The sequence below is a fragment of the Silene latifolia genome, chromosome 6 (assembly GCF_048544455.1).
Source record: "Silene latifolia isolate original U9 population chromosome 6, ASM4854445v1, whole genome shotgun sequence".
Classification (NCBI taxonomy): Eukaryota; Viridiplantae; Streptophyta; class Magnoliopsida; order Caryophyllales; family Caryophyllaceae; genus Silene; species Silene latifolia.
Genome location: NC_133531.1, coordinates 15,188,827 through 15,208,498, shown reverse-complemented (window position 1 = coordinate 15,208,498; position 19,672 = coordinate 15,188,827). Strand labels below are relative to the sequence as shown.

The window sequence follows — 19,672 nt, the reverse complement described above, 5'->3', positions numbered from 1 at the left end:
TGAACTTATAGGATCTCGAATCGAATCGAATTTATAGGATCTCGAATCGAACTTATAGGATCTCGAATCAACCGAATCGAACTTATAGAATCTGAACTGAACTTAAATTAAGTGAGGTATAGGATCTGAACTGAACTTATAGGATCTGAACTGAACTGAACTGAACTGAACTTATAGGATCTGAACTCAACTTATATGATCTGAACTGAACTGAACTTATAGGATCTGAACTTAAGTGCACTTATAGAATTTGAAGTGAACTTATAGAATCTGAACTGAACTGAACTGAACTTATAGGATCTGAAGTGAACTTATATTAAGTGACTTTAAATCCAAAAGAACAGGGCCTAAGGGTTAAAACCAGTATTTTTTTTTTTTTTACAAAAGCAAGGGTATTTGGGGGAAAAGTAGAACGGAAAATTCACGTGGTATCCTCGAACTTTGCCATTTTTCACGTGGTACCCAACTTTTTAAGTTTGTGCACATGATATCCTTGAAATTTGATTTTCAAGCACAACATATCCTTTTTATCGTTTTTAAAATTTTCAATTGAGCATAAATTATAGACCAGAAATCGGAATTGACTAATTTTTTTTTCCAAATTGATTAACTCTTCGAGATCTATAAATTGATAAAACGAAATTGGTCATTTGGAAATTTATGATCGAAGATATGTTTGATTTTAGGTTTTCGTTAAAAAAAACCCTATAAAATGTCAGTCAGCAATTTTTTTTTCTCAAATCGTAGATTATGCCGAGATAATCATTTAACGAAAAAAAATTGGCCGATTCTGAATTCCGATCTAGGAGTTATGCGCAATTGAGTTTTTTTACAGCGACAAAAAGGATATGTTGTGCATGAAAATCAAACATGGAGGGTATAATGTACACAAACTTAAAAAGTTGGGTACCATGTGCAAAATGGTATTTGGGGGAAAAGTAGAAAGGGTATTTGGGGGAAAAGTAGAAAGGGTATTTGGGGGAAAAGTAGAAAACTCAAGACTACCATGCGAATTGTGCAAATTTTAATTTTAATTTTAATTTCTCATTTCTTATTAATTTTTAATTTCCTAATTATTCCACATCATCAAAATTTAACGTTACGTTAACAACCGTTACATTAAGGGATATCATGGACACAATAATGGAACCTCAAGAGTACCATGGGCAGATTCTTAAAAGTAGGGGTACCATGAGAAATTTGACAAAATTAAAGGGTACCATGGAAAATTTCCATTTAGTTTAAGACATTATAAATTTATACGTACCATTTTCGTCAAAAACAATCCCCTATACATAAAAGCTGAAGCATTTAGCTCAATCCTATTGGCTCCTTAAATTTAAGAATTGAGAAAGAATTTTTTTTTACCGTAAATGAAACCCACGATCATCAATCCAATTAATTTCTCTCTTTCTTACTTTTAATTCTCTTTCCTATTTCCCATATTAATTACTGAGTATTGAATGAATTTTATATTATACTCCGTATGATAATACATTTATGGTTTCATATAGTTTAATTTCATTAATTAATGAACTGAACATTATATATTATATTAAAATTGGAGTAGATCAATGAATATTCGAATTGGCAAAAAAATTAGGACTATTAAAACTGAACCAATTTGACACATTTTCGAAAAGGAAATAATGAAGAAATAAGAAATGAAAAAAAAATTAAAAAAAAAAATATTTGCATATAAAATGAAGCACCAATTTTTATATGCAAAATATAAGAATAAAATAACATAATCCTATAATAAAATAACATAGTGAATAATTAAATTCCAGAACTCCTTATTGATAATTTCGTCTTTAAATGCCTACCAAAATAGCTTTGTATTTCAGAAATCAAAATTGTAAAAAATGAGCTTTGTATTTCACAATCAAAATAGCAAAATTGTTCACATGCAGGAAACAAAAGCAATGAGTTTAAACAACAAATATGAAAATCTTTACCTATTTTTCTAGAACTGTTACTTTTAGTGTCAATATTGATGAGAAAGATAAAAATAATGAACTAATAATAACAAAAAAAATCTATATATTGGATAGGACTTTATATTCTCATGGAAATAGAGATGAAATTATAGGGGGTGGCAGATTTTAGTTGAAAAAAAAAAAGATTTCTAGGGAGGGGCCGGCAGATGAAAGGAGGGAACAATAAATAAAATGAGCATTTAGGTTTTTATATTGAGGAAAAGTTTTCTTTGATTGAGATTTATTAGAGTTGTTATATTGGGCTTGTGAGAGTTGTGAGTTATTATTATATTGGATTTGGTTGTATACAATTTTTTTTTTCAAGGGAGTAATATAAAATCAAGTATTTAATTTAATTATTATTTTTTCTTTAAAATAATTGAATTGAGATATTTTTCTTTTGTCTTCTATCTATTATGTATTTCTTCCGTTTATTTTGATTCCATACATTCGTTTAATATACGTGATGTCAGCTATGACTCTATGAGTACCATCCAACATTCCACCTGTTTGTGGAGGTTTGATTTATCTATCATGGTAGTAGAATGAGCAATTGCTATAAAGATTTAATGCGATGGCGATAAACGTATGTTAGACACAACTACTTATTAATGTAATTTATGAAGAGCTGTTTTCAAATTTGAGTTTCATTGATTTTTATTTGTGCATTGAAAGTCCTTTTATAATAACATTTCTTATTTAGTATGTTCATTTAGAACATGAAAGTTGCCGTATTAATTAACATATTTCGTATGTCACAATCAAAGAATTAACCCGTGCATTTTTTTTGCACGGGATTAAAACTAGTAAAAAGGAGATTTTGATATCATTTTACGGTCAGATGTAACTATTTTTGGAAAAAAAAGCCAGCATGTTAAACAAATGTTTGGGTAAAGGATCCAATTTATAGAAATTACACAAGTACTTGTAGACTAACTATAGATATTATACTTTTGGTTCATAAGGCGTAACTAAATCCACCAAAATAAAATATTCTCTCTCTAAAATATTCTAATTCTCTTTTTTGAATGCAAGCCTCAACGGAAGGTCTCCCGCCGGATACTACTCCACGGCAACCTCCCTCCTCATCCAATGATACTTCAATGACAGATCCCTCGTCGAACTTCCCCCCTTTGCCAAAGAGCACTAAGCGCAAGACGATGCACGTAAGTGAATTTCTTGCGACTGATGTGCCTTCTGCAGGGACAGAGGAAGCAACCAGGGTCGGGGTTAACACTTTTAGACACGAGCAATCCACCATTGTCAATGAGAGGAGAACCTCGTATAAGGATATGGCACAAGGCCTAAGTTTCAGCACTGAGGAGGAAGATATATATGATTTAGAGGATTTAGCGATTGACTCAGACGATGACATTCTTTCGGAGGAAGAACAGGAAGATGAATTCTGTCCAACGATTCGTCTCAATAAGGATGAGAAGGCTCTGCTCAGAAAACCTTGGAGACATGCCCTAATCATCAAAATGTATGATAAACAGATCGGCTACTTGTCTCTAATGAGAAAATTACAAGCAAAATGGGCTATTAAAGGTAAACTCACTCTTATGGATCATCGCCCGTTTCTCATCGAGGAATGACCATGAGCATGTTCTAACACAGGGACCATGGATGATCGACGATCACTACTTGACTATACGCAAATGGATTCCGAATTTCGTGCCTACGGAGGACAAGTTGACACACCTGACAGCATGGGTTCGTATTCCGAAACTTCCAGTTGAGTATTTTAATAAAGAATTTCTTGTTAAAATTGGTTCAAGAATAGGTACGGTTGTACGGATAGACAAAAATACAGAAATGGCAGAGCGAGGTCAGTTTACTCGTATGAGCATAGAAGTCAATCTAGAAAAACCGTTACTATCAAAATTTCGTCTGAATAAGAAGATCTACCACATACAGTATGAAGGTCTACGTATGATATGTTTTAAGTGTGGTCGACTAGGCCATTTGGTGAGTGACTGCTCTTTCGACCCATCAAAGATAGCCCCAATTGATTCAAACCCACAGTCTGGTCAGGATACAGATTGCATATTAATGGAGAAGGAGTCTGATACCAATTCAATACCAGTCCAGCAGGATACGAAATCAAACTTTGGTGAATGGATGTTCGTCAAAAAACCTCCTCGAAGGAAAGTCCAGCCGGTAATTAGAAATCCACAAGCCAACAATATCTTTAATTATGGAAAAAATCAATTTAACAATTCTGGTACAATATTCCAAATATTATCAAATCAATCACAAAATATGAAGGAGGTAATTACTCCACATATATTGCCTGAAATTCCGAATGGAAATATTACTTTCACATCCTCAGCCAATCAACCAAATATTTCTTCTAATATTAAAAAATATTCCAATAATAAGACCTCGAAATATTTTAAGAAAAAATCAAACCAAAACCCTCCCAATATTCCAAAGCAGTCCAATACTGGTGCATCTAATATCTTAAAAGATATTACTAATTCAAACACCCTCATTCAGAAAAGTGCTATTATCACTGTCGCTAAAAGTCCATCGATTTTGCGAACCACCCCCAACTCTCAAGATGCTGCCAATTCCAAATCCTCACATATCCATCTTTCACCCATCATTGCCACAACTACGATACCTCCCACAGCCACCAACAGTCGAGATGATTCCCCCTGCTCAAGCCTGCAACGTAAGAGCATGGCCGGGGATGCCCGCACCCTTTATGGGGGTGATGGTACCGGAGAGTCCAGTCATGGATGTCACGTTCCAACTATTCAGAGATGTGCCAGTAAGTCTCCAAGTGGAGATGACGATTCCATGGAATGTTAATCAAATGCTCTCGCTAGTAAGTCGAGCTTATCTATCATCTTTACCTTGCATACCTTATCATATGTCGGATAGAATTGCTCATTTGTCGCCAAATTTAACCCCTATCACCTGTATGGTGTGGAACATCCAGGGGACGAAAAGTAAAACTAAAATTAACGCTCTAAAAGAAGTAGTTAAAACTTATAAACCATCTATCCTTGCTCTGGTAGAAACACATATGGATGACAATCATGCTAAGAAAATTCGTTCAGTAATAGGATATAACGGACACTCCCGAGTTGACACGGTTGGTTTTAGTGGAGGTATTTGGTTATATTGGCGCCCGGAAATAGTGAATGTAGTCCCTGTTAAATCTCATGATCAATTTATTACGGTCGAAGTATCCCGTCAAGGAGAATTACCTTGGTTCTTCTCTACTATTTATGCAAGTCCTAACCCGCAAAATCGTCATGAATTGTGGTCTGAACTAGAAACTTATGCGAAATCTAATAATCATCCTTGGATGTTAGCCGGAGACTTTAATGAGTCTAGGTCTTTAACAGAAAGACACGGTAGAGATCATAACATGGCAAGACGATGTGCTCTTTTCAATGATTGGATAGAAGATTGTGAGTTAATTGAACTAGAAATTTCGGGTCCTTCTCATACTTGGGCTCGGGGCAATTCTTGTGAAACAAGACAAAGTGCGAGATTAGATCGTGCTTTATGTAATAGTGTATGGGGTACTCGGTTTGAGAACGCCAGTGTCAAGCATCTCCCTGCTTACCAATCGGACCATAGTCCCCTGCTCATCTCACCAAATGGGTTCGCCCCATTACAATCGGTCCGGAAACCTTTCCGCTTCCAAGCTGCTTGGTTAACTCATGAGAAGTTTACGGAATTTGTTGACGAAAGTTGGACTGTCGGATCATCACTAGTTGATCAACTATCCTCTTTATCTCATAAACTTCAAAATTGGAACCAAGAGGTTTTTGGAAACATTTTTCGCAAAAAAAGAGAACTACTGGCTCGAATTGAAGGTTGTCAAAAGCATCTTTCGATTAAAAGAGAGAACAATCTTATTAAACTCGAAGCAAAGCTCAGACGCGAGTTAGATGAGGTTCTGGAACGCGAAGAATTGCTTTGGTATCAAAAATCTTGAGTTGAGTTTATTCGAGACGGGGACAGAAATACTTCCTACTTTCACGTTAGCACACTTGTTCGACGATGGAGAAATCGCATTTCTTCTCTGAAGAACAATGATGGGGTTTGGATAGAGGATGAGGAAGAAGTTAAGAATATGATTGTTGAATACTATAAAACGCTATACACGGCTGAAGCAGTTGATGACGAGAATATTGATATCCCTTATGATATTTTTCCTGAGTTTAGAAGTGATGATTGGGGTTGGCTTACAAAATACTACTCCCATGCTGAAATTGAAAGAGTAGTACATGATATGGGTTCACTCAAGGCTCCAGGTCCCGATGGTTATCAAGCACTTTTCTATCAAAAGCATTGGTCAACTGTTAGGGAAGATGTCTGCGCCATGGTGATGAAAGCTTTAGAGGGCAAAGGTTTACCCAATGGTTTAAACGATACCCATATAGTCTTAATTCCAAAAATTTCCGGACCCGAACATATCTCTCAATTTCGCCCTATAAGCTTGTGTAATGTCGCCTACAAAATTGTTAGCAAAACTATTGCTAATAGAATTAAGAAAGTCCTACCTCGGCTCATCTCTGAGAATCAGAGCGGTTTTGTACCGGGACGACAGATTTCGGATACTATTGTCGTATTTCAAGAAACTATTCATACTATGCGCAAGGCTAAGGGGAAAAAGTACTATATGGCGATCAAAATCGATTTAGAAAAGGCCTATGATCGTTTGCGATGGGATTTTATTGAAGCTACGTTGAAAGATATGTGTTTCCCACCTCATATGGTCGAAACAATTATGGAATGCGTTACAACACCGACTATGCAGATTCTTTGGAACGGGAATCCGACCGAAAAATTTAAACCGTCAAGAGGAGTCCGTCAAGGCGATCCTTTATCCTCTTATCTTTTTGTTATGTGCCTCGAGAAGCTACAGCGGGCAATTGATGAAAGGATTCGAGGTTCTGATTGGCTACCCATCGCTATATGCAAAAATGGTCCAAAAATTTCTAATCTTTTCTTTGCAGACGATATGGTTCTTTTTGCAGAAGCCATAGCCGACCAAGCTTATATTATTAATTATGTCCTTAATAATTTTTGTCCAGCTTCCGGGGAGAAGGTTAGTGTTGCTAAATCAAAAGTTTTCTTTTCTACTAATACACCTGAGCACGAGAAAGGGGAGATTAGTAGTATACTCGGCTTCGGAAGCACTACCGATTTGGGAACTTATTTAGGTATGCCTACTATTAATGGTAGGGTAACTAAGGCTACCTTTGCTCATCTTGAAAAAAAATTTAACAAGAGATTAGCAGGTTGGCAAACCAGACACTTATCCTTGGCCGGACGAAGCACATTAATACAGTCGACTCTATCTACTATCGCTAATTATAGTATACAAACCTCGAAGATACCAAGGTCAGTTTGTGATAATATTGATAAGAAAACTCGGAAATTTCTTTGGGGCGGGAATGAGGAAGCGAGAAAGGTTCATCTTATTTCTTGGGAAATGGTTCAAAAACCAAAATCCCTTGGCGGGTTGGCCTTACGCTCTTCCCGTCAGTCGAATGCTGCTTTTTTAATCAAGCTTGGTTGGCGTGTGCTTTCTGAACCATCAAGCCTTTGGGCTCGAGTTCTTAGAGCTAAGTATTGTAACGGTCGTTGTGACGTCGACATGTCTCAACCTAAGGCTAATATGTCAAACGTATGGGCAGGCATTACCTCCAATGCCGAATACTTATATAAAGGGGTTTCTATGGCAGTTGGAAACGGAAGAAGAACACTCTTTTGGGACCATTCATGGGCCGGTACAGGCTGCTTGTCGGACAAAGTTCTTTCACCCGTTCCGGAAGCTATTCTTGGAGCTACAGTAAGCGAGATGTGGGACGAGAATTCGGGATGGAAATGGGATGAATTTGCAAATTATCTACCACAAGAAGAGCTCCAAAGGATCACTTCATATTCCCTGAGTATTGACCCGTATTTGCAAGATGAGCTTTACTGGAATGGTACGGCTTATGGAAAATTCACCATTAAATCGGCTCATATTATCTTGAAAGGGGCTGACAACCCGATTGAAGAAAATCAGATGGTATGGAAACTTATTTGGAAGCTCCCAGTCCAACAACGGATTCGTATGTTCATTTGGCTCGCCGCACATGACCGTCTCATGACTAACTACAACAGGGTTCGACGGAATTTATCGGATGATACTATTTGTCCCCGCTGTTTCGAAGAGGATGAGACTGCTGAACATTTGCTAAGACACTGCCCAATATCTATAGATATTTGGTCAGAGATTGGAGATGGAGCTAACTCGGATTCGTTCTACACGGATTCCTTTAATTGTTGGACAGCTAAAAACGCAAGTAATGGGTCGGCTACGGTCTCTACTAATTGGTCTATGAAATTTGCTATCACGTGTTGGTGGTTGTGGAAATGGAGGAACAATATCGTCTTTGACAAAGCTATGGAAAATCCAACCGATCCTATCTCCTTTCTTCACCGTCAGTTCGAATTATCGAAGCAGGCCTTCGATCCTTTTTCCCTCTTCATACCGGCTCCTGGTACAACACGAGTGGAGCGTCTCATAAGGTGGCATCCTCCTTCTCATGGTTGGATGTTACTTAACACAGATGGGGCTTCACGCGGAAATCCGGGCCCGGCTGGTTGTGGTGGCATAATTCGTGACGATACGGGTAATTTTATCTCAGCTTTTATGTTCTCAGGTGGCAATTGTTCATCTATGAGGGCAGAGATGCAAGCCTTACTAATCGGGTTAGAGCAAGCGAGACGGTTGCGGGTACCTCGTCTACTAGTGCACATGGATAATAGTCCAGGTGTTGATTTCTTCAAAAACAATCAGCTGTTTAGCAATGATTTACGGCCACTAGTCGTCAGGTGCAAAGAATTGATAGCCTTGAATGGTTGGGAAGTCCAGATTAATCATGTTTATAGAGAAGCCAATCGTGCGGCGGACTGACTAGCGCATAACGGAATTACCGCGTCATCAGCTATCACCACTTTCGAGTCTCCTCCCGAAGGATTGCGATCTATCCTACGCGATGATATCTTGGGCGTGGCGTTTCCTCGTTTAGTTATTACTTAGTCTTTGAGGCTTGCCCCTCATATGTACCAAAAAAAAATAAGGCGTAACTATCTTTAACATAGATCCGGCAAAACCGCAAAACTCATTCGATCTGATAAGACTGATTTCGGACTTAAGATGTGATCCAAACCTGACCCGATAAACCCTAAATAATCCGACCCGAAAGTGATCTGAAATGACACAAAATTACTTAGTTATGAATTTATGGCAAAAACTTAATCGGAAATAACTTAAGCGACCAGAACGACTTGAGTCAAAATGACTCGATCGAAAGCGAAGCTATTAACCCAAAAATGACCCGATTAAAAGTAACACGATTCAAACCGACACAAATAACCCATTTATCAGACACGTCACACTTGTATAATTTAAACCGTTTTAAGATAAAAACGAATATAACCTCAACTTAAATCTCTGTTTTGTTTGTGACCACTCCCTACTTGTCTAGTGTACCCAATTCAAAACACAATCCAGTAAAAAAGATTCTTCAGACCCTTCCATTCCTATATAAAGCTGCACCTCAACGTCCTTTCAGCCTCCCCTATCTAATCCCCGAATATATCCCCCTCCTATCATTTCTACGCTACCTTTCTTTCCTCTTTCCGCCATTAATGGCTTTCACTAAACTCCTCCTTCTCTTAAACATGGCTTTCATATCTTCCGCCATTTCAGACCATCAAACCTTACTTAATCTAAAACACTCTTTACTCCTCTCTAACAAAACCAACGCTCTAACCGACTGGACTAACAATAACACCCACTGCAACTTCTCCGGCGTCACCTGCAACGCTGCGTTTCGAGTCGTGTCCATCAATATCTCATTCGTTACGCTCTTCGGTACTCTTTCTCCAGATATCGCCTTACTGGACGCGCTTGAAAGTCTTACGCTATCCAATAACGGTCTTATAGGAGAGTTACCGATACAAATATCGAGTTTAACCCGTCTCAAGTACTTCAATCTGTCCAATAATAATTTCACTGGTATTTTTCCTGATATGATATTTTCCAATATGTTGGAGTTGGAGGTTATGGATGTTTACAATAATAACTTTAGCGGACCGCTTCCGTTGTCAGTAACGGGTTTGGGTCGGTTAACTCACCTCAACCTGGGAGGAAACTTCTTCTCAGGCGAGATTCCGAGTAGTTATTCTCACATGACTAATTTAACTTTCTTGGGATTGAACGGAAATTCGCTCTCCGGTGAGATTCCGTCGAGTTTAGGGTTGTTACGGAATTTGAATTTCCTGTATTTAGGTTACTACAACACGTTTTCCGGCGGAATTCCGCCGGAATTCGGAGAATTAAGGTTGTTGCAGAGGCTTGACATGGCGGAATCCGCCATTTCCGGCGAAATTCCAAGGTCATTTGGAAATCTGATTAACTTAGATTCCTTGTTTTTACAAAAAAATAAACTAACCGGAAAATTACCGACTGAGATGTCGGGAATGGTTAGTTTAATGTCAATGGACTTATCCGGAAATTCGCTTACAGGCGAAATTCCGGAGAGTTTCGGAAATCTGAAGAATCTCACATTAATTAGCTTGTTTGATAATCACTTTTACGGTAAAATTCCTGCTAGTATCGGCGATTTGCCGAATTTAGAGAAGCTTCAAGTGTGGAGTAATAACTTCACCTTGGAGCTTCCGGCGAATCTCGGCCGCAACGGGAAATTAATAACCGTCGATATCGCTAACAATCATATTACAGGAAACATACCAAACGGGCTTTGTACTGGTGGAAAGCTAAAAATGTTGGTGTTGATGAACAATGCTCTGTTCGGGGAGGTTCCTGAAGAGCTTGGGAATTGTCGGTCTTTGGGCCGGTTTCGAGTCGGGAATAATCAGCTTACTGGGAAAATTCCTGCAGGAATTTTCACTCTGCCTGAAGCTAATCTTACTGAATTGCAGAATAATTACTTTACTGGTGAACTACCAGTGGATATTTCTGGGGAGAAATTAGAGCAGCTTGATGTTTCGAATAATTTGTTTAGCGGCGTAATTCCGCCTGGGATAGGCAGATTAACCGGTTTACTGAAGGTTTATTTTGAGAATAATCGGTTTTCTGGTGAGATTCCGGGGGAATTGTTTGAATTGAAAAAATTGGGGCAGGTTAATGTTAGTGGGAATAATCTGTCTGGTGAGATTCCGGGGAATATTGGTGAATGTCGGTCGTTAACGCAGATTGATTTCAGTAGGAATAATCTTACTGGTGAGATTCCGGTTACGTTAGCGAGTCTGGTTGATTTATCGGTTCTTAATTTGTCGAAAAACTCCATAACTGGTTTTATTCCGGATGAGCTTAGTTCGATACAGAGTCTTACGACTCTGGATTTATCGGATAATAATTTGTATGGGAGGATACCGACTGGTGGACATTTTTTCGTGTTTAAGCCCAAGTCGTTTTCTGGGAATCCGAACCTGTGTTACGCTAACCGCGCGCTGCCCTGCCCTGTTTACCAACCAAGGGTTCGCCACGTGGCGTCGTTTAGTTCGTCTAAGGTTGTGATACTAACTATATGTTTAGTCACATTAGTTCTGCTTTCAATTGTTACTTGTATAATGTATCGGAGGAAGCGTCTGGAAAGTTCTAAAACTTGGAAAATAGAGCGATTCCAGCGGCTTGATTTCAAGATACATGATGTGCTTGATTGCATTCAGGAAGAAAATATCATTGGCAAAGGTGGTGCTGGGGTCGTGTACCGTGGGACAACGTTTGATGGTACCGACATGGCAATTAAGAAGCTTCCGAATAGAGGGCATTCCAATGGGAAACATGATCATGGGTTTGCGGCCGAGATAGGGACATTGGGGAAAATCAGACACCGGAACATTGTGAGGTTATTAGGGTATGTGTCAAATAGGGAGACTAACTTGTTAGTGTACGAGTTCATGTCGAATGGGAGCCTAGGGGAGAAGTTACACGGGTCGAAAGGGGCCCACTTGCAGTGGGAGATGAGGTATAAGATAGGAGTAGAGGCGGCGAAGGGGTTGTGTTACTTGCACCATGATTGTAATCCAAAGATAATTCATAGGGATGTTAAGAGTAATAATATACTGTTGGATTCGGATTATGAAGCTCATGTTGCTGATTTTGGACTTGCTAAGTTCTTAAGGGACGCGTCTGGTTCCGAGTCTATGTCTTCTATTGCTGGCTCATATGGATACATTGCTCCTGGTATTTTACTAACACCTTTATACTCTGTATGTTTCTATTGTTATAACGGTTTTTCTAGCGTGATCTTATTTATATATGTACAGAGAATTACCTTGTTTGATTAATTGATTGCCTATTACCCCGCCACACGAGTTAGGTTGTTAGGATGGAGTAACCCAGTAACCTGAACTGAACTGATATACTCCCTCCTATTCACTCATTTACTCACTCTTTCCGTTTTCATGGTAGTCGGATTTTCTTCCCTCTTTCCTTTTTTGGAAGGTTTGTATAGTCCAAAATCAATTGTATGTGGAGTAGAGTGTTTTGTGTGGTCCAAAATCATTTTCTTATTTTTTGTGCAAAATGGAAGGGCAAGAAATGAGTGAATAAGAGGGAGTATTTGATTGTGATTACTGAGACTGTAGAGTTTGTTTGTGAGCAGAATACGCCTACACGCTGAAGGTGGACGAGAAGAGTGATGTATACAGCTTTGGAGTTGTGCTATTGGAACTGATAACAGGACGGAAGCCAGTGGGAGAGTTCGGAGATGGGGTTGATATAGTGAGATGGGTCAGGAAGACCCAATCAGAGATATCTCAGCCATCAGATGCAGCTTCAGTGTTGGCCATCTTAGACTCGAGACTAGACGGCTACCAGCTAGCTAGCGTAGTCAACATGTTCAAGATTGCAATGTTGTGTGTCGAAGATGAGAGCTCCGATAGGCCTACCATGAGGGATGTGGTTCATATGCTCTCCAACCCTCCTCACTGTATCGTCTCCTCTCCCGCTTTACTTTAACAATCTCCACTTTGACTTCTGAGATTCGCCTGCTGACTGCTACAATTTACCAAGTAATTTTTTGTGTTGTGAAATAGCTTGGATCTGTAATAATTAAATTTCATCAACTGTTGATTTTGTATCATAGAATGCATGTATCCATTACATGTGGTTGCATTCATGCTGCTTTGTTTTGTATTGCGAATTGTTTGTAGTAGGTTAGCTAATGGTGGTCGGTTAATATGTATATAAATCGGTAATTATGTAATACTCGTTATGTAATTTATCAAAGTAACGACCATTTGTTCTGATATGCTTGTTTGGAACTACTGCGCGACCTAGTAATTGAATGGTAGAGGTGATTGTGGCGAGACCATTGCCTAACTAGAAGAACAAGGGTTGTCGGGTTCGTTCAAGTCCTGACCAAGTTGGTAGTATGTAGCCCTGTAGGTTAAGCTTGAATGCTTGGTATAAGCATAGATACCGTTATTAGTTGAGCCCAAAATCAACACAAACTAACGAGTGAGATGGTCCATTTTTTTGTAAGAAAGCTATTCATTTATTGGTAATAAATGAATTGTCCTTTTTATACAAGGAGACCGTCTCAGGGTTTAAAACCGTGCAAGTAAAATCGTCGCAAGCAATAACTATGGGGTACTTGATCTCAAAACCAACAATTATTACCTTGGGCCCTTTGTTACTTGGCATGAACATCATTATGTTATCATGTGTGTGATCCAATGTCAAATAGAAGTGGGCAGACGTACGACTAGTACTCCTGAACTTAGTGATCCAAATTAGAAAGTAGCTCATATCACCGGAGATCTAGAGATGATAAACTTAACCCAATTCGGCAAATCCGGCCCATCCATTCGAAAATAAATCCAACAAAGTCCAAAAATTTAGAAACCCGAAACTAATCATTGTTAGGAAATTGAATTGCACGAAACAAATTGACAATAGTTAACTACACTTAATCGACTCCGCTTTCCTAATATAATAATTCGACCTTTATTAATGCTTGGGTGAAACCGAATTTCCTATTAAGATAAGACGGTGCTTGTTCAAACCCAGAAATCTCCATGATTGATTATATGAACTGTGAGATTATATGATAACTTTGTATGATGAAGAGAGGGAATAAGAGAGAGAGAAACGTAGAAGAAGAATGATTGTATTGATTATAATTGTGTAAGAAACAGAATACAAGGATGAGCTCTATTTATAGCATAGCTCATATTGTTGGTTGTAACAAACTTCTAACCAACTTTCTAACTTGAGTTAACTAACTATAGTTAATCTTAACAAACTTATATTCTAATATTCCCCCCTTAAGCTGGATGTTCTTGAAACACTAATCCAAGCTTAGAGGAAAGAAATTTATATTGTTCACTCCCAAGTGGTTTTGTCATAATGTCGGCCAGTTCTGATGTGCTTTGTAGTCAAGAATCCTTCCTGCTGTTTGTCCCTTACAAAATGGCAGTCTATAGATAAATGCTTTGTTCTCTCGTGGAAAACGGGATTCTCATAAATATGTAGGGCTGCTTTATTATCACAATAAAGGATGATGGGACAAGCTACTGGTATGCGAAAATCCTTCAATAATGCTGATAACCAGACCAGTTCTGAGGTAGTATAAGAGAGACTTCTTTACTCAGATTCAGCAGAACTTTTGCTGACTGTGACCTGCTTTTTTGTTTTCCAAGACACCAAAGACTGCCCTAACTTGACATAGTACCCACTCAAGGATCTGCAGGAATAAGCGCACTGACCCCAATCTGCATCACAATATGCAGTCAATTGCAGATCAGTGTTGCGTGTATAAAATAATCCAGCATTAATGGTCCCTTTTAAGTACTTGACAACATGCAGGGCTGCCTGAAGATGAGGTAGTCTAGGTTGGCTTACAAACTGACTTAAGTGCTGAACACTGTATGATATGTCTGGTCTTGACATATTTAGGTATAGCAATCTCCCAACAAGTCTCCTATAAGTCTGAGGATCAGGAAGAAGGTCACCCTGATCAGTTGATAACTTAAGTCCTTTCTGTAGTGGAAAAGATACAGCCGTGCAATTCTCCATTTGCAAATCTAACAATATATCCATGATATACTTCCTTTGATTGATCATAAGCCTTTTGTCATTCTTGGAAATTTCCAATCCTAAAAAGTACCTCATACTTCCTAAATCCTTGATTGAAAATGCACTATCCAACTAACTTTTAATATGATTTATCTCTATTAATGATGTGCTTGTCAATAGAACATCATCAACATAAACTAGAAGTATAGTGAACTCATCAGTCTGTTGATTATGCTTGGTAAACAATGAGTAATCATTCCTGGATTGTGTATACCCATGCTTAACCAAAAAAATTGTCAACTCCTTATTCCACTGTCTTGAGGCCTACTTTAACCCATATATGGATCTTTTTAGTTTGCAAATCAGTCCTGATTTAACATTATAGCCTTCAGGAGGCTTCATGTATACATCTTCATCAATAAAACCATGCAAGAAGGCATTATTAATAGAATGTTATAACGTTCTTTTGATGCAGTAGAAGATTTTGTTTTTCTTTAACTTGTTCTTCGCATCCTTTATCCATTTATATAGAAAAGGATTTGGGAAACAGGGAAACATGGGAGTCATAGTTATTCGAACGAAAACTATACCGTAATCCCGTAAATAATTATACAAGCGTTCACTCCGTACTTCCCGAACTCGCATTATATTATTTAAAAATTACCCATCTATGAACCAACCTTAATTACGCCAAATAAACCGATAATTACTCTTAAATCACCAACAATCATTTTACGGTTCCACCTGATACAACCACATGATCAATGATATGAAACCTGAACTCGACTCACCCCAAAATGACACTGATAAGATATTAAGTCGATACGACTGATGACCCGACAATTATTAAACTTAATTGATCGAAATGAAAGTAATTTAGTATTTATCTTTCATATGTTAAAACTTAAAAACAAAATAATTTAACGAAATAGCAGTCGACCCGAAAGCAATTGAAAATCCGCGAGAAATTAATTAGACTTGATAATGATCCGACTGGACCTAACTTGACTCGGCTTAACGGGCCAAAAATGACACGACCCGAAATGATATGACGACCTCGTATGGCTCGAACCCTATTCGACTCGACCTCACTTATCCGATCGACCGATCCAAACCCGACTCGATTGCTACCTTTGGGACTAAACATAGAAGCTCCTTTTACTCCTTCCATTCAACTCCACTTTGCAAGTTTGCTTTATCACGTTTGCCAACGCAACTTTTACGCGATAAATATCATTAGTTGCGTATTTGCAAAAATTATACTCCCTCCAAATAACAATGTTTGCCCCATATCTCTAAAATATGAGTGGAGTATTTTATTGAAATGGGGCAAACATAGGTATTGGGAGGGAGTAACAGTTATATATTTTTAATGTACTCTTAAAGACGAATCAAATAAGATCCCACATAAATATATTTTCACTTATGTATCGAGAGAAAATTGAAGTTAAATGTCCACTTGTGAATAGTGCGCAAAAGAGAAACTTGCAAAGTGGAGTTGAATGGAGGGAGTATTTGTTTTCTTTAAAGTACTCTGTATCTACTACTCCCTCTGTTCCATCATTTATTTATCTTTAATGAATATAAAAGGTAATCAAATAATTAAGTTGGAAAGACTTTAATATACTCCTCCCATCCCAATTAATTATTTGCCTATTCTGTTTTTAGGTGTCTTAGTCAATCGTTTATCTTTCTATGTTAGGAATGTCTTTGATAAACGTACAATTTGATTCGTCACCCTCAATTTAGACCATCTATCATCTAATAATTAGCTACCTACTCTTTCCTTTGTTTCTGTTCTAAACCAAAAATAAACAAATGAAGGAAATGGACGAAGCGAGTACTAGAAATGTGGATGCGCGCACAGCAGTCCACGAAGCACTCTTGTAACGTGGACTAAAATGCATGGTTTCATATGTTGGAAATTCAAATAAAAATCATTTAGCATTTGCAGTTTGCACCGCTTGCACTATTGTACTCCGTTTGTAAATTTCACCATAATTAAGAAATAGCAACAACTCCGGAAGAAAAGAAACCAGATTATTATTCATATAATCAAGATCAAATGAGACGTTTAGCTACACAACTAATCTCTTCAGGTACTTTTCCAAACTTATGCATGCAAATTTTCATTCAATTAGTCTTTCACTATAGACGGATGTATCCGTCTAAAGTAAAAAACGGGTCAAATATGCAATATACTTAAAGTGGTAATATTTTTGAGCTCCACCATGCAACTTGTTGTTTGTCTTATGTTTAAAGTAGGTTGATATTTGGCCCGTCTACAACTATTGACGGATATCTCTCGTTTATAATGAGAATTTGTGATTTTCATTTACAATCATTACAACTAAGAATAATTTTACAACGAAAGTGTATCCAAATGACCAAATCAACATTTTTTTTGGGGGGATGGTGTATACGAGCAATCGTTTTAATTTACAACGTTTATAAACAAGAGTTATTGTATTTTTACATGTTCAAATAAACCTTTATTCTTAATCATAATTTTTTGGTAACATGCAAATTGTTTGTACTCCGTTCTTTCAAATTAGTTTCATATATATGGTTTTTTTAAACAAACGTATGAAAAATGATTCGAAAGGATGGAGTAATGGTTTAGTAGGCAAATGTAGTCTTTAATTGTATCTCGATGAAATTGATATAGGAGTGTTTATAGCATCGGCTTTCATGGCTTGGAAATTGGTGATATTACTTGCTGGATGTGAACCTCCTTTTGCCATTGTTTACCATGCCAGCATGGGCCCTGCATTTCGTAAGGTTACCTCTTACTACCAGCTTACCACTATTACCTTAATAAGGAGTATTCATTTTTTTTTTTCAAATAAACGCACTATGTTGCCGGTGAGAATCGAACTTTCAACTGAGTAAGAAAACTTTTACCACTTGAGCCAACTCTTATTCTCAATTCTCATTACCTTAATATTCATACAAGGTGGCCTTACAGTACATTTGTAAAATGGATTTAATAATAATTACTTTCATGGTAATATATATGAATTTTTTTTCAAAGTAGGGTTATTTAGCAAACTATTTCTCGTTTTAGCGTCGGTCTCAAACTATTTCTCTTCAATGGGTCCACGTCAGCACTTTTAGTTTTTTTTTACCAGATCTAAGTTAAATCGCTATTCCAAATAGCGATTTTACTCATTTTCCACAAAATCGCTACCTCCAACAGCGATTTGTTAATTTTTTCATTAATCCCACCAAAAAGAAGGGGCTCACACAAAAAGAAGCAAATCGCTATCCCATATAGCGATTTGTCTTCAGATGATTTTTAATGCTAAAAACAAAACCCCCTGTAACTTGTGTAACTAGATGATTGTTGGTTGATTTATATGTTTATTTAGTTCTTGCTTCTTTCATTCATGTAATCATGTTGCTCTTATGAAACTGCTCCCCTGTAAACAAAAAGGATTTAATTACGATGAATTTCGCTTTCAATATCATACATTCCGCAGTTCAGGGTTTAGACCGATACCGGCGGGGTTTTAATGAATGATTTTTTATTTTATTGTTTTTATGATACGTACTTAGTTAATGGCTTTGCTTGTTTGATGCTTTAGTGAAACTGAAGGACTTGTATTCACAAAGCCACCTAGAACTTTTCTCTTTACCCTGTATTTTAGAAGAAGAACAAGATCTTTTCAAGTTCGACTGATTTTTTTTGGTTCGTATAAATGTGTTCTCCACCGATATTTTGACGGGTAAAAACGACGACGTGATAACTATAGTACTACTACGCATACAAAAAAGATAAAGGCTTTGAAGTTGACTTAAGAAGCGGCTCCTATAAGAGATGGTAAGAAGCGGCTGATACAGGCCAATCTCGAACACTCGTAATAACTTCATCATAAGACCATAGCATCTGAGAACTTGTAATGTTCTATCGAACTTTATATGCTAATAGGTAATACTCCGTAGCATTTAAATACTGATCATGATCAATACCCTTTCGTCGCACGCCACAGTTCTCTTCTCTGTTATGTAGGGCACACCAACATCGAATCCAGACTTCCTAATAAGTAATAACTATCTCTTCTATATCTTAATGCATTGAAAACACATATGTAGTTGCTGCTGTCGGATTTCGTAACTCTGGTAATCTCTAAACACAAGTTACGGGAGGTATGTTTCTGACATTAAAAATGACTTTAAGGCCAAATCGCTATATGGGGTAGCGATTTGCCTCTTTTGTGTGGCCCCCCTTCTATTTGATGGGATTAATGAAAAAATTATCAAATCGCTGTTCCAGCTAGCGATTTTGTGGAAAATGAGTAAAATCGCTATTTGACATAGCGATTTAGCTTGGATTTATTAAAAAAAATCAAAAGTGATGACGTGGACCCATTGGAGAGAAATAGTTTGAAACCAACACTAAAACGAGAAATAGTTTGCCAAATAACCCTATTTTGAAAAAAAATTCTATAGGATTTAACACAATTTTGTGAAAAATCGTCTTACACCAAAAGATGACTTTTTGTGAAACTCATCCAAATATGATAAGTTCCACAAAACTTTAGAATAGATCTTTTTGTTACTATGGATGATTTTATTGTCTTTTTATGTGATATAGGAGTGTTAGAACACACTTGGTTGA

The 19,672-nt window shown here is 37.5% G+C and overlaps 2 protein-coding genes across 2 annotated transcripts; both read left to right on the top strand.

Annotated features, from left to right (window-relative positions):
- The first annotated feature begins 4,857 nt into the window (after positions 1-4,857).
- Positions 4,858-5,937, top strand: LOC141587559 (uncharacterized). Its single transcript, XM_074409034.1, has one exon. It carries the CDS (start codon positions 4,858-4,860, stop codon positions 5,935-5,937), a length of 1,080 nt encoding a protein of 359 aa, XP_074265135.1.
- A 3,546-nt stretch (positions 5,938-9,483) lies between these two features.
- LOC141586434 (uncharacterized) lies at positions 9,484-13,231 on the top strand. The gene is made up of 2 exons (XM_074407642.1): positions 9,484-12,213; positions 12,635-13,231. The coding sequence occupies exons 1-2, from the start codon at positions 9,651-9,653 to the stop codon at positions 12,988-12,990; spliced, it is 2,919 nt and encodes a 972-aa protein (XP_074263743.1). The 5' UTR covers positions 9,484-9,650; the 3' UTR covers positions 12,991-13,231.
- The last annotated feature ends 6,441 nt before the right edge of the window (positions 13,232-19,672 follow it).

Coding starts and splice junctions, on each gene's coding strand:
- LOC141587559 (XM_074409034.1), top strand. CDS start 4,858: ATGTCGGATAGAATTGCTCATTTGTCGCCAAATTTAACCCCTATCACC.
- LOC141586434 (XM_074407642.1), top strand. CDS start 9,651: ATGGCTTTCACTAAACTCCTCCTTCTCTTAAACATGGCTTTCATATCT. Junction 12,214..12,634: donor ATATGGATACATTGCTCCTG/GTATTTTACTAA, acceptor GTTTGTGAGCAG/AATACGCCTACACGCTGAAG.